We start from the raw sequence: 25,854 nt of genomic DNA, 5'->3' as shown, positions 1-25,854 counted from the left end.
TCTGATGCGATGTATTGCTGAAGTATTTGCCGGCAAGTGCCACGGTAAGTGAAACATGTCTGGTAACAGTTTGTTATTGGCTGTATGACATAAAGGAACAAGCATGCTGTGGCTTAACAAGTTGCGTAAGAGATGCCGGATGAGCAACACTCGCAATAACGACGGAGTTATAGAGGCCCTTGATGTCACAGCAGGGGAGAAAGCAGCAAGCTGCACATGACAGACCTTGGCGGCGGATGACTTTGGCGTAGATGGAAGCGTCACCTCAGAGTCCGTGGACGGTGGGTGTGGTACAGCGGTAGATGGCAGGATGTTCCAAGCTGTGATCGAAGGTTGGGGGGTGTGACCGTGAGCCCTGTGCATGAGGCATGGCGACGGCGAGAGGTGGTGGAAGGCGGACGTGGTCAGCGAAACCATGGTCGGAGCAGGAAGGCGATGAGACATAATGTGAACGTGAAGAAGTCGAATTGGTGGATGAACTACTGGTCCGTGGCAGAGAGGTGACACAGTTCGATGGAACTGGAACAGCATGTGTGCTGTTGCTGTCAGCGCTGCGGTCAAGTCATAAGGCTGCAAGCTGCTTGCGCAAAACTGCTGCACAGTCGTGTGTCGGAGCGGAAGGATGCTCACTCGTCGAAGCAGAAACGGCAGATGTTTTGGTCGTACATTGCGGAGATAGTGAAGAGGGCAGCAAAGCAAGAGGCACTGGAATGCGGCTGGTTATGCTGCGGTACAGAAATGAGGTGTTTGGAACTACCAAGGAAAGGTGGCAGCGGCATAAATAAGATGCTTGTATCACATCAGTAACGTAGAATTCCCACTTGAGGTGGCGTGATGATGACAGTTGTGACATCTGGGACATAGATCCATGTAGCGTGATCATCAAGGTATTAGCTGTAGGTGGTAGTAATGGCGAAGGATCGTCAGCAGTCGGAGGCGGAACAATGACAGGAGCATCTCGTTGCATGTCGTACTCGGTCAGTGAAGGCTGCAGCATGTGTAACTGATCTTGTACCAACAAGTTGTATGTTGCAATTTGCCCATGTAGCTGTTGCAGTTGTTCAGGCGAAAATGTATGTCGTGAAGCAGTCTGCTGTGTATCACTGAGTAAGATGGGGTCGACATCAGAATCTGTCTCTATCAAAGGGTAACCTGCCATACAAGACAAGGTCGCGGCACAGTAATGACGTAACAGTTCGAGTAGAAGAGATCATGTGGGCAATCGTGAATGTGAAACTCAGTACTCGGCGGCAGCAGAGTGAGAACACGTTCATTGCTGTATGAAGCACTGATACGGCTGAAATCGTCTTCTGGGGTGAGTAAACAAGTTGCGGGCAACATTGAGTAGTGAACGGCCGGGCAGTAAGCGTGCGTAGTGTCAGCGAGTTGCTGACATGCGCAGCTGATTGTTTTGACTGGGTCGAGTTCAGTGAGCCAGCTGGCAGTGGCCGTGACGTGGCTGTCGATAGCGGACAAGCGGAGTCAGTGCGGCTCAGGTGCTGCGTAGAGGTAGGCGTGGCATGTCCAGTGTTGCACTGAGAAACAGCCAGCATTGTCGTTGGTGTAATTGGTGCACTGTCATTGATTGGTAGGATGTCCTTGATGAAATTGTTCCTGTGAATTCAACCAGGCATGCAATTTAGCCATAATTTGGAGTTCGTGCTCACTGGGATTTGCAACATAGTCCCCATTTGTTGCAGTCCATTGTTTGGCATGATTGTCCAGTATCAAAGCACTGCACAAAGTTAATTCATTACACAAAAGCAAGTCAAGATAGTCCAAATTAATTGGCGAAGGAGCACTGTGCTGTCCGGAAGTGAAATTACCGATGCGTTGAGCGGGTTTCGACGGACGACGTGTGCGCCTCGGTCACATTGTTGATGTGTGAGAAGGCGATGAAAGTTGTCAAAAAGCATGATTCACACAAGAGTCAGGAATTTACACATTAATTACACTTCCTGTACACTGCATCCAGATGTGGCGCGATGCAAAGTCGATGGACGTAGAAATCCGACAAAGAGTTGCTGCATTGTTTGTCCATGGTGATGTTCCAGTACACATTTCTGGCATCATAAGCGGCATTCATGAGGGTCAGGCTCACCAGTGTGGGGATCACGATGTTATGTACAGTAATATCGAACCCAACATTAAGTATTCGCTTGTTTATAATGAATTAACTTTATTTTGATCAAGTCGGTACAAACACATCTGCTCGAATACAGAGTTCGGAACACACTGAGATCAACAGTTTTCAAAGAAGTTCATTCTCAGAGATGAGGTGGTCAACTCTTGCAGTCGATAACCTCTACAATGTATTGAAATGCATTCAGTGACACCATCAAAATGGCATTGGAATTAGTACAAAAAAGATTCAAACACATGCTTGTAAGCTAGCGCTACACTGGAACTTAACAGACTTTAAGGGTGGAGTTGATTGGTGCTACAGGTTTATGGAGTGTCATGGACTTAGCATGTGAACCAAAACCAAAATATCTTATAAAATGACACAAGAGTATAAAGAGAAAATATTAACCTTCCATCACTTTATTACTGTACGCTGAAAGAAAACTAGTGTAGAATTAAGCCAAATAGCAAATATGGAAAAAACACCTTTGACATTTGATGTGTCAAGTAAGACAACTGTTGCAATGGAAGGTACTAAAATTGTAACTATAAAAACTAGTGGACCTGAAAAAATGTATTACACTGTTTTCCTTTCATGTTGTGCTGATGATACTAAATTTAATCTACTGATCATTTTGAAGAACAAAATAATGCTAACACCTTCTGAAATACCACCAGGTGTTGTTCATGTACATGAAAAGGGTTGGGTGGATGAGGCTGGTATGAAATTATGGATTAATAGGGCATGAGAGAGAAGGAAAGGTGCTTTGTTGAAGAAGAGTTATCTTATCATGCTACATCAATTTGAAAAATTCTGTGAAAGAGAAATTGAGACAGGTTAATACAGAGCTTGCCATTATTCCAAGAAGACTTACTTCACAATTGCAACCTCTTGGTGTTCTGCTAAATAAACCATTTAAAGTATACAGGGTGTTACAAAAAGGTACAGCCAAACTTTCAGGAAACATTCCTCACACACAAAGAAAGAAAATATGTTATGTGGACATGTGTCCAGAAACACTTACTTTCCATGTTAGAGCTTATTTTATTACTTCTCTTCAAATCACATTAATCATGGAATGGAAACACACAGCAACAGAACGTACCAGTGTGACTTCAAACACTTTGTTACAGGAAATGTTCAATAGGTCCTCCATTAGCGAGGATGCATGCATCCACCCTCCGTTGCATGGAATCCCTGATGCGCTGATGCAGCCCTGGAGAATGGCGTATTGTACACAGCCGTCCACAATATGAGCATGAAGAGTCTCTACATTTGGTACCGGCGTTGTGTAGACAAGAACTTTCTAATGCCCCCATAAATGAAAGTCAAGAGGGTTGAGGTCAGGAGAGCATGGAGACCATGGAATTGGTCTGCCTCTATCAATCCATCGGTCACTGAATCTGTTGTTGAGAAGCGTACCAACACTTCGACTGAAATGTGCAGGAGCTCCATCGTGCATGAACCACATGTTGTGTCGTACTTGTAAAGGCACATGTTCTAGCAGCACAGGTAGAGTATCCCGTATGAAATCATGATAACATGCTCCATTGAGCGTAGGTGGAAGAACATGGGGCCCATTCAAGACATCACCAACAATGCCTGCCCAAACGTTCACAGAAAATCTGTGTTGATGACGTGATTGCACAATTGCATGCGGATTCTCGTCAGCCCACACATGTTGATTGTGAAAATTTACAATTTGATCACATTGGAATGAAGCCTCATCCGTAAAGAGAACATTTGCACTGAAATGAGGATTGACACATTGTTGGATGAATAATTCGCAGAAGTGTACCCGTGGAGGCCAATCAGCTGCTGATAGTGCCTGCACACGCTGTACATAGTATGGAAACAACTGGTTCTCCCGTAGCACTCTCCATACAGTGACGTGGTCAATGTTACCTTGTACAGCAGCAACTTCTCTGATGCTGACATTAGGGTTATCGTCAACTGCACGAAGAATTGCCTCGTCCATTGCAGGTGTCCTCATCGTTCTAGGTCTTCCCCAGTCGCGAGTCATAGGCTGGAATGTTCTGTGCTCCCTAAGATGCCGATCAATTGCTTGGAACATCTTCCTGTTGGTACACTTTTGTTCTGGAAATCTGTCTCGATACAAACGTACCGCGCCACGGCTATTGCCCCGTGCTAATCCATACATCAAATGGGCATCTGCCAACTCCGCATTTGTAAACATTGCATTGACTGCAAAACCACGTTCCTGATGAACACTAACCTGTTGATGCTACGTACTGATGTGCTTGATGCTAGTACTGTAGAGCAATGAGTCACATGTCAACACAAGCACCGAAGTCAATATTACCTTCCTTCAGTTGGGCCAACTGGCGGTGAATCGAGGAAGTACAGTACATACTGATGAAACTAAAATGAGCTCTAACATGGAAATTAAGCGTTTCCAGACACATGTCCACATAACATCTTTTCTTTATTTGTGTGTGGGGAATGTTTCCTGAAAGTTTGGTTGTACCTTTTTGTAACACCCTATATATGAGAGAGGAATGGAACAAATGGATAATGGATGAAACACAACATGAATTCACTCTGAAGGGAGGTTTAAAATGACTTACAATCCAACAAATGTGTCAGTGGATAAAACAGTCATGGCCTTGAGTGAGAGAAGACATTGTTAAATCTTTCAAGAAGTGCAGCATAAGTAATGCTCTCGATACAGTGAAGATTGTCTTAAGTATGAAGAGGAAAACAATGACAAAAATGAAGAGGAAGAAGAAGAACAAAGTTCAGATGAAGATTTTGAAGGATTTTAAAAGTCAGTTTGGTTTTATAAACTAAGATGCTTTTTAGTCTGGCGCTGCAGTCTACTTGTAAAAGTCATAAAAAATGTTATATTTTAAAAAAGTGCTTAAAAATTTAGGCGGGTCATATAGTCCATAAAATACAGTAGTGATAAAAGTTTCAGTGCGGATATCCTCAAAGGATCATGTCTACCTGTTGCTATTAAAACTAATATATTTCTAATCATGACTTTGCTCCTGAACTATATGTTCTAAGCAGTGGCAGCTGCTGTGTAAGAGGACAAGAGTACGTGACCATCCTAACTTTCAACACCTTGCAGATTTATTGGTTATTTTTCTGTGAATGCTGTTAAACATAACATAGATGCTCCAAACTGAAAGATATGGCACTTAAATCTACTGCATTACTGTTCATATAGATTCCATGAAACTTGGCATCTGGGTCATGAGCACAGCTTCAGTTGTGCATGTTTTAAGGAGCTTTTGCACATGAATGACTTGTGTGACATAATTGACTTAGGGGCCAAATGCATATGGATTTGATAAACAGCTTGTATGGTTCACAAGGTGCACAGCTAACTCTTGCCACTCCACTAGAAGTTTACACCACTGCCACCAGAGGGTAGCACACTGCGACAAACTTTTATCCCCATTCACGTGACATAAACCTCACTAGATGATAGCACACTCCTCAGATACACTAATTCATTCACTATATAGTAAAGTATGTTAAAGTTGTACCGACAGTAAACCTATTTTGTGCATTTCTTAATGAGTTATAAAATATTAAGTTATGAATTTTATCATACAGAAATCCATTGGAGGTGGTGACAATCATAAGGGCCAAAAGCACATCACTGTTTATTGTGAGATTGTAGCATTTATTCATATTTCTGAAATTTGTTGATCTTAATGGTGAGTCAAGTTTATCTGTGTTGTAGGCACAAAATATACATATAGTAAAATTCCTCAAAAGCTATATCACTGGTTTCTCTGATATTCACTTAAATGTGGAACCAATGGTGGTGTCCTTTAGGCCATTATGTATCTTGGCACCTCTTTTGAGTTCTAGTCAAGTGACCGTGTTGGTAGTCATTACTACTTGAGTTTAACCATTTCTCCCAAATGGCAGTTTGTTTGGAGTTGGTTGTTTACTGTGTGGGAATCGGCTTTTTTGTGCAGTGTAAACATGAACTGTGTTGAATCTATTTTAAATGCTAACAGAAAAGTAAATCTGTGAGGATATGTCATGAGTTCTGTTTGGGTAGCTCATTCAGTAGAGCACTTGCCCACAAAAGGCAAAGGTCCCAAGTTCAAGTCTCAGTCCAGCACACAGCTTTAATCTACCAGGAAGTTTCATATCAGCACACAATCTGCTGCAGAGTGAAAAATCTCATTCTAGGAATGTAAAAGTAAATTATTAGGAAACGTTAGCCACAAAGGAACTAGAACCATTGAGAACAGATCCTTTGACTGTGGGAGTGATGAACTCAAATAAGCGTGACTACAAGTGAACATTTAACAAGGAAAGTGTACAGTTAGCACAAGATGTTGTTTAGGTGCAGCATAAGAATATCTGATTTTCTGCCCGGAAGTAAATTTGTGAATTAATACATCTGTTAGGGATCTTGCACACTTGTCCAAAAAAAAGTAAAAGCACAAAAACTCCCACTTGCACAAAAATGTGAAACAGAGAGTTGTGGAAGCTTACACATTATTGTCCTAAACTGTACATAATTATGTACAAAACAACAAAATTCCACAAAACAATTCTTACTTTTGTCAGATCGGTTATGAATCTTATTATTGTCATTGTTATTATTATTGACAGTAGCTGTAGTTGTATAAACTTGTTGATAAGCACAACTGTTATAGAGCAGATGCTTTTAATTTCACACTCCCAAATTTATTTGAATCTAAAAATTTGTGAACACCCACAATGTACACTCACGAGCCACCACTAGTTCTAAGTAGGTTTCAGAGAAAGCAATCCCCTTACTAATTACCTACCACCTGTGACATTTGCTTCACAAGAAACATAATGACCAGTCTGTGGTTTTCAATGGCAAGAAGGAATGCCACTTGGTATCTGTAGAGGATAACTTCCTCCAGGAATCTTAGACTCCCAGAACATGATGATTAGGGAACTTGTAGAAATATGGAACCAGTATGATACTGTTTCTCAGTTGATAACCTAAGAACAGTTCACCAATCTTTATGATGATTTAATTTTATCATTATTAAGATTTTATTCACTTACATAGTGTACTTTTTTACATTAGTTCACAAGTTTTTCTCATTATTTTTCAGGTGCACTGGTAGAACCAATTTCATGTGTGTCCCATGGTTGGGACATGCTCAGCCCTGTACCTGTAGGATCTCACATTCTTATCATAGGTGCTGGCATTATAGGCAACTTGTGGGCCTGTATACTTCATGTCCAGGGCCATCGAAAGGTTACTGTTTGTGAGCCTATGCAAGACAGGCGCAAGATTGTTGAAAATCTTGGTTAGTACTCTTATCATACTAATTTTGTGACAACCATAAGTAACTACTAATTTCTGTAGCAAATATCAAAATTAACTTTCATCAACTGTAGAATTCCAAAAATTGTGACAAAATGCTATGGCCTTCAGTTAGGCATATGTCATCTAATAACATTATTTTAATTGATTTTGATTTAATTCTATTAAGATGTATTGTGAACTTCATAAAATTTACGGAGTGAAGGTAACAGCTCACTGAACAGTAGAGGCTATGAACATTGAAAGGTACACATGACATGTGGTTATAAAATAACAGGACCATGTGAGGTGGAGCCATGGTTAGTTCATTGCAAGGATAACAGTTCAAACCCATGTCTGGACATCCAGATTTAGGTTTTCTGTGATTTTCCTAAACTGCTCTAGCAAATGCCAGGATGATTCCTTTGAAAGGGCACGGCTTATTTCCTTCCCCTTCCTTGACACAGTCCAAACTTGTGCTCTGTCTCTAATGACCTCTTGACAGTTCAAACCCACATCTGGCCATCCTGATTTAGGTTTTCCATTATTTCCCCAAATTGCTCTAGGTAAATGCCGAGATGGTTCCTTTGAAAGGGCACGGCCGACTTCCTTCCCCGTCCTTCCCTAATCTGATGAGACCGATGACCTCGCTGTCTGGTCTTTTCCCCAAAACAACCCAATCTAATGACCTCAATGTTAACATGACATTACATCCAATCTTCCTTCCTTTTCTTTTAGAACAACATGCCATACCGTGAATGACCAATGGCTGTGAAGAGTGGAGCCTTCTCAGTCAAATGCAGCATCTCCGGTGTCTGTAGTCAAATCACCGTGGCTGTGGCCTTAATTTGTGTAAGAGGTGTTATTTTGTTTTCCCAAAAGTAATATGTGTAATAATACAGCAATGAACTGTTGTGAAGTTTCATATGAAACTTGGAAAAACTGCCACTGAAACTTTTCTTTTTCTAAAAGAAAACATACCAAAGACTGTTCATCACATATACAAGTTTTAAAGAAGTTCAAGCATTTCCAAGGTGACCCAGATGGTTGAAGATCAATCACACTTGATTCACCATTCAGCATTAGAAATGGATTAAAATATTGAAAATTCCGCAATGTGATTCAATCTAATTGTTGGTCAAGTATTTGATTTCTGAAAATGTAGGAATTGACAAAAAGTGCTTAAGGCAAGATTTACATAATTAATGTAAGTTTAGGAAAGTGTGTGCCAAATTCATACCAAAAATTCTCATGATCAAACAAAAACAAGACCACAAAAAGGTTAGCACTTACTTGGAATACCATTTAAAATGATCTTAAATTCTTGGAAAGGGTGACAACATGTGACAAATCTTCATTTGTCACTTATGATCCAGAAACTAAGTGCTAATCCTTGCACTGGAAATGCCCAACTTCACTGAGTGGGAAAAGATAGAATGAGCTAATCAAGATTCAAAGCAATGTTGATTGTGTTTTTTTCAATATTCATGGAACTGTATATCTTCCTGAAGGTCAAACTATCAATCAACATTATTACCTTGAGCATCTTGCTCAACTCTGTGAGAAAATAAGGGAAAAAGACATGGACTGTGGAAGAACAAGTCATGGGTCATGGGTTCTGCATCAAGACAAAACACCGCCATGTACTGCATTAAATGATAAGTATTTGAAACCCTTAGCTGCCGCGTAAGCAGGAGATCCCGGGTTCGAGTCCCAGTCGGGGTACACATTTTCAGCTGTCCCCATCGAAGTATGTCAACAACACCTGTTGGCAGCTGAGGGTTTCAATTAATTATCATTTATTTTAGAGAAGCTGCCCGGTCATGAATGGTATCTGTTCTTTCGAGAACAATTACTATCTTCGTATATATTGCATTGTCTGTCTCTAGCAAAGTACAGCATCCCATTGTTAGACCACCCAACTTATTCACCTGACTTAGCACCATGTGATTTTTATCTATTCTGAGATCAAAGCTGTATTAAAAGGAACAAAACTTCAGTCTGAGGAAGCAGTGAAAGAAAAAGCTGCACACCTCATCACGGAGCTTGCAGAGAAAGACTTCCAGCACTGTTTACATCAGTGGAAAATTCTCATAGAGTGTTGCAGGGCTAGAGGAGGGGAGTATATTGAGGATTCCAATAACTAAATATGTATGTTTTTGAAATAAAATTTTTTCAGCAATTGCTCCATTATTTTATAGTGACACCATATACAGGGTGGTCTATCTGAAGTTTCAGATGAGATTATCTCAAAAACTATACATTGGGTAAAAATAGTGGGTAAGACAAGTTTGTGAATTCAAAGGGGGACATCAAATGATACTACACATGACTGGCAGCCCCTGCCCCATTGGGTGGGGCGGGGGGCAACTTTTAAATCTTGAACAGAAACCCCCATTTTTTAATGCAGATTCGGATTCTTCATAAAAAGGTAATCAAGTTTAGTCTGAAACATTTCTTTAAACCATTGACAGATGGCACTGAAATGGAGAAAAATTAAAATTGTGAAGAACTACAATTTATTTAGAATGATCCGAGAAGGACACATCAAATAGATACAAAATCTGCACCAATTCTTTCGTTACACCAATTAAGCTATTTTTTTACAAAATGTATCCTACCCGCCACAGTTTTTGATGGAGGGAGGTGGAATGGTATTAAAATCTCATTAGGGAACTCTTCACAATTGCATTACTCACCCAACTGTGGTGCTACCATGACCATACTGTGAACTATGGCTCAGTATTAAAGTCAGTGCAATGCGATTAGACGTCATTTCACTTTCAGATTGTGAACCGTAAATATCAACTGACGAAAGTAAATTATTCTTTAGCAAAACATGCTCACTATCCTCCTTCAGAGATTGTTGATATGATGTTAATTTTAGGTGAATGCCATTACAATAATGATGCAGCTGCGCATTTGTATGCGGAAGATTTCCCAAACAGACGACATCCAAGTGAAAACATTATTCAAAATTGCACTCAACAAGCTTAAAATGGATACATGCACCGCCCACCTCATCATCGCGAATACAATGAAAATGACACTTGTACCCTTACTGTTCTCGCCTGTGTCAACTGGAACCTGAAATGAGTAGTCGTGCGATTCAGAGACAAACTGGAATACCGAAATCAACTCTTTTGAGGATTTTGAAGGCACATAAATATCATCTACATCTACATCTACATCTACATCCATACTCCGCAAGCCACCTGACGGTGTGTGGTGGAGGGTACCTTCAGTACCTCTATCGGTTCTCCCTTCTATTCCAGTCTCGTATTGTTCGTGGAAAGAAGGATTGTCGGTATGCCTCTGTGTGGGCTCTAATCTCTCTGATTTTATCCTCATGGTCTCTTCGCGAGATATACATAGGAGGGAGCAATATACTGCTTGACTCTTCGGTGAAGGTATGTTCTCGAAACTTTGACAAAAGCCCGTACCGAGCTACTGAGCGTCTCTCCTGCAGAGTCTTCCACTGGAGTTTATCTATCATCTCCATAACACTTTCGCGATTACTAAATGATCCTGTAACGAAGCGCACTGCTCTCCGTTGGATCTTCTCTATGTCTTGTATCAACCCTATCTGGTACGGATCCCACACTGCTGAGCAGTATTCAAGCAGTGGGCGAACAAGCGTACTGTAACCTACTTCCTTTGTTTTCGGATTGCATTTCCTTAGGATTCTTCCAATGAATCTCAGTCTGGCATCTGCTTTACCGACAATCAACATTATATGATCATTCCATTTTAAATCACTCCTAATGCGTACTCCCAGATAATTTATGGTATTAACTGCTTCCAGTTGCTGACCTGCTATTTTGTAGCTAATTGATAAAGGATCTATCTTTCTGTGTATTCGCAGCACATTACACTTGTCTACATTGAGATTCAGTTGCCATTCCCTGCACCATGTGTCAATTCACTGCAGATCCTCCTGCATTTCAGTACAATTTTCCATATGCTCTTACTTTGTTCAATAAACGACTGTGGGGAACTGTATCGAACGCCTTGCAGAAGTCAAGAAACATGGCATCTACCTGTGAACCCATGTCTATGGCCCTCTGAGTCTCGTGGACGAATAGCGCGAGCTGGGTTTCACATGACCGTCTTTTTCGAAACCCATGCTGATTCCTACAGAGTAGATTTCTAGTCTCCAGAAAAGTCATTATACTCGAACACAATACGTGTTCCAAAATTCTACAACTGATCGACGTTAGAGATATAGGTCTATAGTTCTGCACATCTGTTCGACGTCCCTTCTTGAAAACGGGGATGACCTGTGCCCTTTTCCAATCCTTTGGAACGCTACGCTCTTCTAGAGACCTACGGTACACCGCTGCAAGAAGGGGGGCAAGTTCCTTCGCGTACTCTGTGTAAAATTGAACTGGTATCCCATCAGGTCCAGAGGCCTTTCCTCTTTTGAGCGATTTTAATTGTTTCTCTATCCCTCTGTCGTCTATTTCGATATCTACCATTTTGTCATCTGTGCGACAATCTAGAGAAGGAACTACAGTGCAATCTTCCTCTGTGAAACAACTTTGGAAAAAGACATTTAGTATTTCGGCCTTTAGTCTGTCATCCTCTGTTTCAGTACCATTTTGGTCACAGAGTGTCTGGACATTTTGTTTTGATCCACCTACCGCTTTGACATAAGACCAAAATTTCTTAGGATTTTCTTCCAAATCAGTACATAGAACTTTACTTTCGAATTCATTGAACGCCTCTCGCATAGCTCTCTTCACACTACATTTCGCTTCGCGTAATTTTTGTTTGTCTGCAAGGCTTTGGCTATGTTTATGTTTGCTGTGAAGTTCCCTTTGCTTCCACAGCAGTTTTCTAACTCGGTTGTTGAACCACGGTTGCTCTTTTCCATCTCTTACGATCTTGCTTGGCACATACTCATCTAACGCATATTGTATGATGGTTTTGAACTTTGTCCACTGATCCTCAACACTATCAGTACTTGAGACAAAACTTTTGTGTTGAGCCAACAGGTACTCTGAAATCTGCTTTTTGTCACTTTTTCTAAACAGAAAAATCTTCCTACCCTTTTTAATATTCCTATTTACGGCTGAAATCATCGATGCCGTAACCGCTTTATGATCACTGATTCCCTGTTCTGCGTTAACTTTTTCAAATAGTTCGGGTCTGTTTGTCACCAGAAGGTCTAATATGTTATCGCCACGAGTCGGTTCTCTGTTTAACTGCTCAAGGTAGTTTTCAGATAAAGCACTTAAAAAAATTTCACTGGATTCTTTGTCCCTGCCACCCGTTATGAACGTCTGAGTCTCCCAGTCTATATCCGGCAAATTAAAATCTCCACCCAGAACTATAACATGGTGGGGAAATCTACTTGAAATATTTTCCAAATTATCCTTCAGGTGCTCAGCCACAACAGCTGCTGAGCCAGGGGGCCTATAGAGACATCCAATTACCATGTCTGAGCCTGCTTTAACCGTGACCTTCACCCAAATCATTTCACATTTCGGATCTCCGTCAATTTCCTTCGATACTATTGCATTTCTTATCGCTATAAGTATCATATCACACTGACACAGGCATTAATGCCAAAAGACAGGCAAATATGCGTGCATTTCTGCCAGTGGGCCTTGGAAATGATAAGAGGTGACAATGATTTTTTTTAGATACATCATGTTCACTGATGAAGCCACATTCAAAAATAATGGCAGATTAAATTGTCATGATTGTCATTATTGGTCCCCTGTCAATCCACACTGGCACAGACCTGTTGACAATCAACACAAATGGTCGTTAAAGGTCTGGTGTGGAATTTTAAACAGTTACTTGATATGACCATATTTTTTTGATCGAAATGTTATTGGGGAATCTTATTTACAAATTCTCCCTGATGATTTGTTGGAGCTAATGGAAGATGTTGATTCAGAAACTAGGCAACAAATGTGGTTCCTACAGGGTGGAGCAGCTCCCCATTATGCTAAAAATGAGTGGAACATTTTAGATTTATGGTGCCCTGGTCAGTGGATAGGATGCGGTGGACTAATTCAGTGGCCTCCATGTTCACCAGACCTAACATCTCCTGATTTTTTTCTTGTGGGGTTATTTAAAAAATATTGTTTATCAAAGACAGCCAACAACCCAAAATGATATCGAGCAATGCATTTGAAGAGCATGTGCAGCCATACCACAGGATGTACTGCTCAAAACTGTGGGCAACTTTCACAGACGATTGACGTTATGCATTGAAGCAAATGGGGATAATTTTGAACAATTTCTTCATGACTAATTTCATTAATTAAGCACCCCGTATTGTGAAAGGCAACGGGACTCACACTTATGAAACACCTCATGGGAACATCATTCTACTGCGTCCATGTCATTGTTCCTGAGTAATGCTAAAAGTAGGATACAGTACATTTTGTACAAAAATAGCTTAATTTGGGGTAAAGAAAGAATTGACACACATTTTTTATTGATTTGATGCATCTTTCTCGAATAATTCTAAATAAATCCTAGTTCTTCCCCACTTTTACTTTTTTCTTGATTTCAGAGCGGGTGGGCGCTGGAGGTCACATGTAGTATCGTTTGATGTCCTCCTTTGAGCTTACGAACTTGTCTTACCCACTATTTTTACTCAATGTATAGTTTTTGAGATAATCTCATCCCTCTCTCTCTGTCCATCACCTCCTCCTACCTCTCTATCCGTCCATCTCATCCTTCAGACAGACCACCCTGTATACACACAGATTTCAAAATTCGCATTCTTATTTGTGTTCCTTTCAATGGACCTGTGTGTGTGTGTGTGTGTGTGTGTGTGAGAGAGAGAGAGAGAGAGAGAGAGAGAGAGAGAGAGAGAGAATCTATAGCTCTGAAAAAAGGTTTTGTCCAAAAGCTAGCAATTTTCTCGTTCTCTTTTATTTGCCTTTCAGAAAATCACTGACTTTACTATTCAATGAGTTGCTACCTTTGTTCCTTAAATTATTTACATGTGCCCAGAACTTACCATTAACACTTTTCTATCTCTAGCGAGACAAAAACACTTCTTTATTGGATAAAATACCTTCAATTCTTCCCTGCCAAATTTCAATAAATGTATTTCTTTTTGTGGCTTACTTCTTACTAGTTTTCATTATTCTGTATGTTTTTTCCACTAGTGCTCTTTGCTGTTGTTTAATAACAATTCATTTTACTCTATCTTTGCTTTTCACTTTTCCTCTTCTATATTCAATTCTTCTTCTTCTCATTTGTTTCAATGTTTCCTCCCTACTATCTTTCAGTATGCTTGTTGTAATATATATCAGTTTTCAGGCAATTTACTGTTTCTTGTATCTTTCTCTGATTTTTACTTGCATTTGCATACTTTTTCACCTACTTCATTTTTATATTTCTTGAATATAATTTTGCTGTCTTGTCATTCTTTCAGCTTATATAGATATTTATTGTAAGTATTGCTCACAACATTTTCTTCACTAATTCATATCCTACAGAATGGGAGACTGCACGTGATGGGTTGAAGGTATTGATCTACATAGGCAGAGATGCATTCTGTGGGGGCTTGGTAACCAGCTACAATGGGACGGCCGGGATGATTGGGTTTGTGAATTTTAGGAAGAAGGTAGAAGGTAGGGGTGCGGGGTGTTGGTGGGGTCAGGAGGTTGATCGAGTCACGTGAAAGGTTTTGTAGGGGGCCAACCCATCACATGCAGTCTCACATCCTTCATCAAAGACACCAACCACTTTCTCGAACGCCTGGAATCCCTACCCAGTCTGTTACCCCCGGAAACCATCCTTGTAACCATTGATGCCACTTCCTTATACACAAATATTCCGCATGTCCAGGGCCTTGCTGCAATGGAGCACTTCCTTTCACGCCGATCACCTGCCACCCTACCTAAAACCTCTTTCCTCATTACCTTAGCCAGCTTCATCCTGACCCACAACTTCTTCACTTTCGAAGGCCAGACATACCAACAATTAAAGGGAACAGCCATGGGTACCAGGATGGCCCCCTCATATGCCAACCTATTCATTGGTCACTTAGAGGAAGCCTTCTTGGTTACCCAGGCCTGCCAACCCAAAGTTTGGTACAGATTTATTGATGACATTTTCATGATCTGGACTCACAGTGAAGAAGAACTCCAGAATTTCCTCTCCAACCTCAACTCCTTTGGTTCCATCAGATTCACCTGGTCCTACTCTAAATCCCATGCCACTTTCCTTGACATTGACCTCCACCTGTCCAATGGCCAGCTTCACACGTCCGTCCACATCAAACCCACCAACAAGCAACAGTACCTCCATTATGACAGCTGCCACCCATTCCACATCAAACGGTCCCTTCCCTACAGCCTAGGTCTTCATGGCAAATGAATCTGCTCCAGTCCGGAATCCTTGAACCATTACACCAACAACCTGAAAACAGCTTTTGCATCTCGTAACTACCCTCCCGACCTGGTACAGAAGCAAATAACCAGAGCCACTTCCTCATCTCCTCAAACCCGGAACCTTCCACAGAAGAACCCCAAAAGTGCCCCACTTGTGACAGGATACTTTCCGGGACTGGATCAGATTCTGAATGTGGCTCTCCAGCAGGGATACGACTTCCTCAAATCCTGCCCTGAAATGAGATCCATCCTTCATGAAATCCTCCCCACTCCACCTAGAGTGTCTTTCCGCCGTCCACCTAACCTTCGTAACCTCTTGGTTCATCCCTGTGAAATCCCCAAACCACCTTCCCTACCCTCTGGCTCCTACCCTTGTAACCGCCCCCGGTGTAAAACCTGTCCCATGCACCCTCCCACCACCACCTACTCAAGTCCTGTAACCCGGAAGGTGTACACGATCAAAGGCAGAGCCACGTGTGAAAGCACCCACGTGATTTACCAACTGACCTGCCTACACTGTGAAGCCTTCTATGTGGGAATGACCAGCAACAAACTGTCCATTCGCATGAATGGATACAGGCAGACAGTGTTTGTTGATAATGAGGATCACCCTGTGGCTAAACATGCCTTGGTGCACGGCCAGCACATCTTGGCACAGAGTTACACCGTCCGGGTTATCTGAATACTTCCCACTAACACCAACCTGTCAGAACTCCGGAGATGGGAACTTGCCCTTCAGCATATCCTCTCTTCTCGCTATCCGCTAGGCCTCAATCTCCACTAATTTCTAATTTCAATTTGCCGCCGCTCATACCTCACCTGTCTTTCAACATCATCTTTGCCTCTGTACTTCCGCCTCGACTGACATCTCTGGCCAAACTCTTTGCCTTTACAAATGTCTACTTGTGTCTGTGTATATGCGGATGGATATGTGTGTGTGTGCGAGTGTATACCTGTCCTTTTTTCCCCCTAAGGTAAGTCTTTCCGCTCCTGGGATTGGAATGACTCCTTACCCTCTCCCTTAAAACCCACATCCTTTCGTCTTTCCCTCTCCTTCCCTCTTTCCTGACGAAGCAACCGTTTGTTGCGAAAGCTTGAATTTTGTGTGTATGTTTGTGTTTGTTTGTGTGTCTATCGACCTGCCAGCGCTTTTGTTTGGTAAGTCTCATCATCTTTCTTTTTTGACAATATTAACATATTTATTTCTATTAATCTGTATAGCTAGATTTATTTCCTGTCTGACATTTTTAATCCCATCATTTGTATATACATTAAATAAGGTTAATGATAGGCTACAGGCTTGTTTGAGTCCCTTATTGGTAGTGATTTCTTCAGATGTATTATTACCAAACCTTATTATTACTTTTGTGCCCATGTATAATATTTTTGTAGTTTCAATAAGATGTCTAGGATATCCAGCTCTACTCATTAGGTCCCACAGTTTCTTCCTGTTCAGCCTGCAAAAACTTTTTTTGAAGTCAATGAAAACTATGTTTGTCTCCAAATTGAATTTTCATAACTTCTCTAAAATTCTTTTTATGGTAAATATATTGTCACTGCAGGAATGGAACCTGTATTTGCTCAAACAGTCCACAGGTGTACTGCTGGTCCATAGTGTCCAATGGGCAAATATGCTATTCAATACCGCTTCAACCACATGCGAGCTATGTGCTGGACATCTATCATGTTGGAAGTACATTGCTATTCTGTCATGCAGTGAAACATCTTGTAGTAACATCAGTAGAACATTACGTAGGAAACCAGCATACATTGCACCATTTAGACTGCCATGGATAAAATGGGGCCCAATTATCCTCCCTCCCATATTGCCGCACCATACATTAACCCACCAAGGTCACTGATGTTCCTTTTGTCACAGCCATCGTGGATTTTCCATTGCCCAATAGTGCATATTATGCTGGTTTACAGTACCACTGTTGGTGAATGACGCTTTGTCGCTAAATAGAACGCGTGCAAAAATTCTGTCATCATCCCGTAATTTCTCTTGTGCCCAGTGGCAGAACTGTACATAACATTCAAAGTCATCGCCATGCAATTCCTGGTCCATAGAAATACAGGGTGTTCAAAAAGAATACCACAACTTTAGGTATTTAAAACTCTGCAACGACAAAAGGCAGAGCTAAGCACTATCTGTCGGCGAATTAAGGGAGCTATAAAGTTTCATTTAGTTGTACATTTGTTCACTTGAGGCGCTGTTGACTAGGCATCAGCGTCAGTTGATGCTAAGATGGCGACCGCTCAACAGAAAGCTTTTTGTGTTATTGAGTATGGCAGAAGTGAATCGACGACAGTTGTTCAGCATGCATTTAGAACGAAGTATGGTGTTAAACCTCCTGATAGGTGGTGTATTAAACGTTCGTATAAACAGTTTACAGAGAATGGGTGTTTGTGCAAAGGGAAAAGTTCTGGACGGCCGAGAATGAGTGATGAAAATGTAGCACGCATCCAACAAGCATTTGTTCGCAGCCCAGGAAAATCGACTCGCAGAGCTAGCAGTGAGCTACAAATTCCACAATCAACTGTATGGAGAGTCCTACGAAAAAGGTTAGTTATGAAACCTTATCATCTGAAATTGGTTCAAGCACTGTCTGCAGCTGATAAGATTAAAAGAATCGATTTCTGTGATTTTATCCTTGCTCAAATGGAAACAGATGAATCTTTCATTTCAAAGATTGTGTTTAGTGATGAAGCAACTTTCCACACTAACGGGAAAGTCAACTGTCACAATGTCTGTATATGGGGCACAGAGAATCGGCGGGAAACAACTCAGTATGAACGTGACTCGCCTAAGGTGAACGTTTTCTGTGCCATTTCAGCCAATAAAGTTTTTGGTCCCTTTTTCTTCAAAGGTGCTACTGTAACTGGACTACAGTATCTGGAGATGTTAGAGAATTGGCTGTTCCCTCAGCTCGAACAAGAAGCACAACAATTCATATTTCAGCAGGATGGAGCGCCACCACATTGGCACTTATCTGTCCGTAACTACCTGAACGTCAACTACCCGAGGCGATGGATCGGCCGCCAGGCAGCCCGTGACAGAGCACTTCATCACTGGCCTCCAAGAAGCCCTGATCTTACCCCCTGCAATTTTTTCTTATGGGGGTATGTTAAGGATATGGTGTTTTGGCCACCTCTCCCAGCCACCATTGATGATTTGAAACGAGAAATAACAGCAGCTATCCAAACTGTTACGCCTGATATGCTACAGAGAGTGTGGAACGAGTTGGAGTATCGGGTTGATATTGCTCGAGTGTCTGGAGGGGGCCATATTGAACATCTCTGAACTTGTTTTTGAGTGAAAAAAAAACCTTTTTAAATACTCTTTGTAATGATGCATAACAGAAGGTTATATTATGTTTCTTTCATTAAATACACATTTTTAAAGTTGTGGTATTCTTTTTGAATCACCCTGTATGGTACAGGTGCAATTGATGTTGATGTAGCATTCTCAACACCGACGTTTTTGAGATTCCCGATTCTCATGGAATTTGTCTGCTACTGATGTGTGGATTAGCCACGACAGCAGCTAAAACACCTACTTGGGCATCATCATTTGTTGCAGGTCATGGTTGATGTTTCACATGTGGCTGAACACTTCCTGTTTCCTTAAATAACGTAACTATTCAGCGAACGGTCCGGACACTTGGATGATGCCATCCAGGATACCATGCAGCATATGTAGCACATTCCCGTTGGGCATTTTGATCACAACAGCAATACATCAACACAATATCGACTTTTTCCACAATTGGTAAATGGTCCATTTTAACATGGGTAATGTATCATGAAGCAAATAGCATCTGCACTGGTGGAATGTTACGTGATACCACGTACTTATACGTTTGTGATTATTACAGTGCCATCTATCACAAAGCGAAAAAAGTAGTCCAGCTAAAACATTCACATTTCTTTATGTACTACACGAATATGTAATAAAAAATGGGGGTTCCTATTTAAAAAGCACAGTTGATATCTGTTTGACCTATGGCAGCACCATCTAGTGGGCCAACCATAGCGCCGCCTGGTTTCCCCTGTCAAGCTAGACAAGTTTTGTTCTTTGTAGTTTTCTTGTTTGACGCTTATTTCGTGAGATATTTGGCCCGGTCATGATCAATGGACCACCCTGTATAGGCAGTGGCTATCTCTTCCTCCATGACTTCTTCTGTTTCCACACGCTGTACTGTAGAGGTGGGGTGGAGAGCGTATCTGATCTGCCATCCCGAGTACCCGTTTTTCTGGAAAACAGTTTTGAGGTGTTCCAGCTCATGGGGCAGACTCTCTGTGTCAGAGATGGTGCACACCCTGTGTATCAGTGTTTTTAGCACCCCAATCCTCTGTGAAGAGTCTATGAAGGGCCAGATCATGAACGTGTCATCCACAATGGTGGAGAAAACAAGTAAGTTTCCGTTTGGATGATGCCAAAGCTTCCTGCTCGAAGTACTCCATATAGAAATTCGCAACCACAGGCAAGAGTTGGCTCCCCATTGTGACTCCTTCTGTTTGTTCATAGTAATCTACATTAAAGAAAAAATGCATGGAGGTCAGGACATGCCTGAAAAGGTCGGTCATCTTCTTGTCAAATTTATGTGCAATAAGCTCAACTCACACTTGAAGAGATACCCTGGTGAATAATGAAACAATGTCAAAACTCACCAGGGTATCTGAGTCTTTCAGCTTGAAGCTGTTGAGACATTTTACAAAATCCACAGAATTAAGAACGTGATAAGGACATTTACCCACATAAGGGGTTGGTAATTCTGCCAGGTATATGGCCAGCAAATATGTATGTGCCCTAATGTTGCTGACAATTGGGCGTAATGGCACCCCTTCTTTGTGGGCTTTAGGGAGTCCATAAAGTCTTGGCGGTACAGGTCCTTGAGGTGTTAAATTTTTTGGCAACACACTCCGGTACATCCATGTCCTTGAGAAGGGTCCTAGTCTTGTTCTCCACCTTCTTTGTGGGGCCAGCATTGATCTTCCTGTAAGTTTCATCAACTAGCAGGCTCTGCATCTTCTCAATGTAGTCCTTATGGGAAAGAATAACCGTAGCATTGCCTTTGGCAGCTGGTAAGTCAACAATCTCATGGCTCTGTCTCAGATCTTGAATGGCTGCCCTCTCCCTGCTGGTAATATTCAACTTGATCGGTTTAGTTCGTATCAGAGCACGGCAGGTTTCCTGGCATACTTCTTCAGCTGCTTCAGGTGGTAGTCGCACAGCAACCTCTTCAACTGCACTGTCAATGTCCACTACCAGCATGAACCTAGGTGTGGGAGCAAAATTAAGTCCCTTCTCCAGAACAGAAACTGCATCCCCAGTCAGCTCAATGTCCATGAGATTGATGACCATCTTGCATGGGGCCTCCAGTGATGGTTTGTCAGAGAGATGAGAGAATTTAGATATCTGACATCCCGAGGCCTTCTTATGTGCAGAATTGGTGGTCACCCAGGTAACACAATCAAACCAGTTCCAGGTCCCAGAATTAAAATGATTGGCTAGTTGTAGATGCAGTTTAAGTTGTTCCTAGGAGTTGTAGTCAATGCTGCACCTAGTAAAGTGCACCCTATCATGAACCAAGGCAAGGCTAGCACCTTCTTAATTCTCTTAGCTGCTGCAGAATCGATGTGATGCGTGACCTTAGCAAGATTTGGCACAACCTGATCAGCATGACACCTCTTCAGAAAAGCAAGACCACTCAGCAAATGGCTCCTTTGGTGGCACAGCTTGTCAAATTTTTTCATGCTGTGATACAGCTCCTCCTCGTAGTAGTATATGATGTGATCGTTCAGTTTCTCCCAGCATATTTCTTGGTTGAACAGCCCACGGGTGTACTGCCAGTCCATAGTGTCCAAGGGGCACAATATTTCAGCGATCAGAGATGTCACCATCATCAGGTGCGCTGACGAACTGAGCTCCTGAGGGTGGGCGGCCATCTTAAATCCCCTCCCTCTGCAAGGCATTCTCTCCGCGGTCTGTGCCTGCTGCCGCATGTCAGCTGCTGCTGAGACCCTGGTGTCGGCATCTGTGGTGGCATCATAGCTCAGTTCGTCAGTGCACCTGATGATGGCGACATGTCTGATCACCGAAACATTTTGCCTGTTGGACACATGGACCGGCAGTACACCCTTGGACTGTTCGAGCAAGAAATACACCAGGAGAAACCGAAGAATTGGAGCCTGTATTTTATTGTTTATTAGTAGATGAAGCATTTTCTGAACTGCAATGAAGTAATCATTGAATATGGTTACCAATGATTTAAAAGTGCCACAGTTTCTTTCTGGTAGAGCAATCTTCTAGGGGATCAACAGCCACATGTGGTGGATACATTGTTTCTGTCAGGTCATCTTAAGCACTGTCAGGTGCAGTTTCCACGTGGACTGGTAGCCATCTGAGCAGCCATATGCGGTTGACCTTCCTGGGAGCAGTCAGCCTCATGATGTCAATTGAGGATTTACTTGACTGAGAGTAGTGGCTCCAGGTCATGAAAACTGACAATGGCTAGGAGAATGGCATGCTGACCTAAAACCCCTCCATATCAGCATCTGAAAACAGCAACTGGCTGAGGATGACATGGTGGTTGGTCAGCAAATTGGGCCTTGGGGGAGGGGGGGGGGAAGGGTGGAAGAGGGGGGGGGGAGAAGAGGGAGAGAGGGGGATGGTCAGAGGGAGAGGGAAAGAAGGAGGGAGAGGGAGAGAGGGGATGGGGGAGAATTTTCTAGGGGACTCAGATTCATTTGTGTTGTACTTTTGTTTGTATTACGTCTAATAATATTTCAAATTCTTTTTGCATTATTCTGGTTGTATTTCATTTCTCTTGAACACTGCAAACAACTTTCACTCTTTTAATAACAGACTGGATGGTTTTATAATACTGGTCATAATAGAGTTTCAGCTCTTAAACATAGCTCTCCTCTGAATTAGGTAACTCTCTCAACCTAATATAAGATGCCTCAGTCCAAACAGTGATGAATCACTTATTCTTGCCTCTCTTTGACTTTACCCCTTTGGGTTTAGGGGAAATGACCCACAAAGTACAATTATAATATGTTTCAAAAAAAGAGTGAAATTTTCCATCTAAACTGTCTGGTGTTCAATTTCAGTGATTTGCATAAGATTTCTAATATGTGTAACAAGTTTTCTTTGCATCCATGGTATTTAAAAGCTGTACCAACACCCTGCACCACCCCAACCTCAAAATCTAATCACATCTTTGACTATATCATCCAAAAAAAACCATTATTACAAGCTTTTTTTCAGGAGTTCTCTTTGTCATGAATCACTTTACTAGTTGAAGGAGTAGCCTTTAGGGGACACCTAAATTTCATCAAACTACTCTAGTAGTGAGGAACTTACTTTCCTTGTTCACGGTAATATTGGAAACTTTGCTTCATCACCCACTATACAAACTTTCTGACACTGAAGCTTCCATATAGCCACGCCTAGACCTGTTTTTCTTGAAAATATCTTACTCATAACCATCACTACAGACACACCCATATATTCAATATAATAAAATGATATATCCACTATTATTTCAGCAGCTTCTTTGGGGGATTAATGTACAAGCTACTCTAATTTCTAGGATTTGGATTTCAAGTCATCACTCCAGACAGTTTAAAAAAACTGAAGGAAAAAGATGAAAAGTTTGGTTTTGATGTTGTTATTGACTGCAGTGGAAATGGAAAAGCAATAGAAGATGCTGTGTGGATGCTCAAATGTGGTGGGAAACTGGCCATCTTTGGTTGTGCTGCACCAGAAACAAGAGTAAGGTATAGCAACTGTGTTTAATTAAATCTTGAGGTTGATACTTAAACTGATTATGAGATTAGTTTTTTTTGTGTTGTAAGTATTTGGAATTAACACTTTAGGTATTATACACAAAAACTTGGAAGCCATCTGTCAAACAATAACATCTATTTAATTATACTTTATAAAGAAACATTTAGCCCACATAAGAACAAAAAAATGATTGACTGAGCAAATAAATTACACAGGCAAAGAGATATAATCATCACTAATCAAACATGTCACACAGATAATAACATAATGGGCAAAAACATATGTAAAATGAAACAAGAGATTCTAAAAATAAGTTTGCATCAGATTCTGTGTGAGAAACATAGGAAAACAGTTCCGACTTTCGCGTGAAACTATATTGTACCACAACTTTGATGTGTCTCCTTTACCTGAATCAAATGATTTAAATTATGTCTGTTATGAGACTAATAAACCACAATTACAAAATAAGTTCAGGTTTTGGAAGACTCATGTCCCCTCCATCTCAGGTTAATAATTCCTACTTTTCTAAAAACATGACATATATAAACTGTTAGGTTACAGCTAGAAACTTTTTATAATCTTGAATACAAATTTAAGGATGATAGACAAATCCAATTTCCTTTAGCACCAATCACATTCTGAAACACAGTAATCTGAACAGTACAGTTTTAACAGAGTTTGTCAGGACATCCATCACTAGTTCCTCGAAGCTGGTCTATTGAGCATACAAATGTCCTTTGTTGTATGTTGGCATATCAAGTTGTATTTAATGTCTAAATGTTTCAGTTGATGGTGCTCCAATTTCTGCAATAGTATTATGCATGGCTGGTTGTCTGCAAAAGTTGTTGGAGTCTTTTGAAATATTTTAAATTTTTCAAGAAGACTCTTCAGCCACAAGAATTCTGTTGTAGCTACTGCAAAAGCAACATATTCTGCTCCTTTTTAAGATACTGAAACACATGTCTGCCTCCTTGTTGTCCAACAGACAGCATTTCTAAAAATTTGGAGACTGTATCCTGTTTTAAATGTTGTGCATTCTTCACTTCCCTAATCAGAATCAACAGAAATTTTATTAATCAGATTAAAATCAAGTGTTCCTTTAATCTAATGAAGAATTCATTCCAAACATTTCCAATATCATTCAGTACGTTTATTTCAATGTCTGCTGAAATAATTAACTCGTGCACTGATATCCGGTATTGTAGCTGTCACTGCATCCAACAGAGAGCCTATTAATTCTGTATGTTGTTTGTGTTTAACTAAGTCTATTGAAATATTCACTGAGGCTGACTTCTGCTGATTTCTTTCAGGGTTTACAGTTCACCATATTGGAAGTTTTCAATAAATTCTGGAAATAAACACATTGACTAAGGAACGGTTTCCCAATGGTTCTCTGTATATTAATTCCCAAGAAGCACTGGTGCTTTTCAGGATCTCTCACTTATGTTTGATTTCAGTTTGAATTTGTTTTTACAATTTCCAGCAAACAGAATATTATCAACATATAATACAAGGTAAATATTAGAGTTATCAAAGCATCAAACACAGAGGCATCTATTAACCTCAGATTGTTGTAGACTGATTTCCTTCAAAACATTGTCATATGTGAATTTCTGAACTCTTGGTGCCTGATTGATCCCATATATGGCTGTATTTTCAAGCCTTCCTTAATCTTTGATCCCTGAGGCACTTTCACATAATTTTTTTTCAGTTTGTCCTATACGCAGAAATGCACTCTGTTTGCCCATTTGTTGAGAAGATCGTGACCATTCACTGCACTGAGTAAGGTCTTCAGTGCAGCAGGATGAAAAACTGGAGCTGTCCTTGTAATGCATTGTTTAATTTGTGTTTAACTTTTATAACAAAATGTTGCAGACAATCAGCTATGTGCCCGGAAGAAGAAATTCTTCATGTTAATTCTTCACTTCCACAAATTTTGGAGTACATCTTCCTCAAACCGTTCTTCATTCTAGCCACATAGTCATTCATTCATCCATTCTCCATAATTGTTATAACTTCAAGTTGAACAAATATATTTCAAGGAAGACGCAATACATGAAAGTCACAGATCAAGTAAACAGAGTAAGACGTGAGTACACTTTAACAGTCAAATCATAACAGAGTTCGAGTCTAGCGGCTGCTGGCTGGCTGGCCTCTTAGGTGGTGCTGCTGCTGTATGGCTGGCAGACAGCGCCGCATGTAGAGGACGCGCGTAACTGCGCGGCGGCACTTTGAAAGATCGGCGAGTCACAACACCTTTCCCCCTTTGTAGTTTTTGCACAGGTCT

General features: G+C 41.1%; 1 protein-coding gene across 3 annotated transcripts in view; it reads left to right on the top strand.

The window, feature by feature from the left end:
- Positions 1-25,854, top strand: part of LOC126101557 (uncharacterized) — a 76,285-nt gene that overhangs the window by 15,063 nt on the left and 35,368 nt on the right. For all 3 annotated transcript variants that reach the window (XR_007522339.1, XM_049912196.1, XM_049912195.1), the window contains exons 4-5: positions 7,210-7,407; positions 23,371-23,557. Coding sequence is in view for 2 of the 3 variants with exons in the window: in XM_049912196.1 (XP_049768153.1) it covers positions 7,210-7,407; positions 23,371-23,557 (385 nt within the window). In the remaining variant the exon portion in view is untranslated. The remainder of the gene's footprint in view (positions 1-7,209; positions 7,408-23,370; positions 23,558-25,854) is intronic.

Source organism: Schistocerca cancellata, chromosome 9 (assembly GCF_023864275.1).
Source record: "Schistocerca cancellata isolate TAMUIC-IGC-003103 chromosome 9, iqSchCanc2.1, whole genome shotgun sequence".
Classification (NCBI taxonomy): domain Eukaryota; kingdom Metazoa; phylum Arthropoda; class Insecta; order Orthoptera; family Acrididae; genus Schistocerca; species Schistocerca cancellata.
This window is presented reverse-complemented; position numbering and strand designations above follow the sequence as displayed.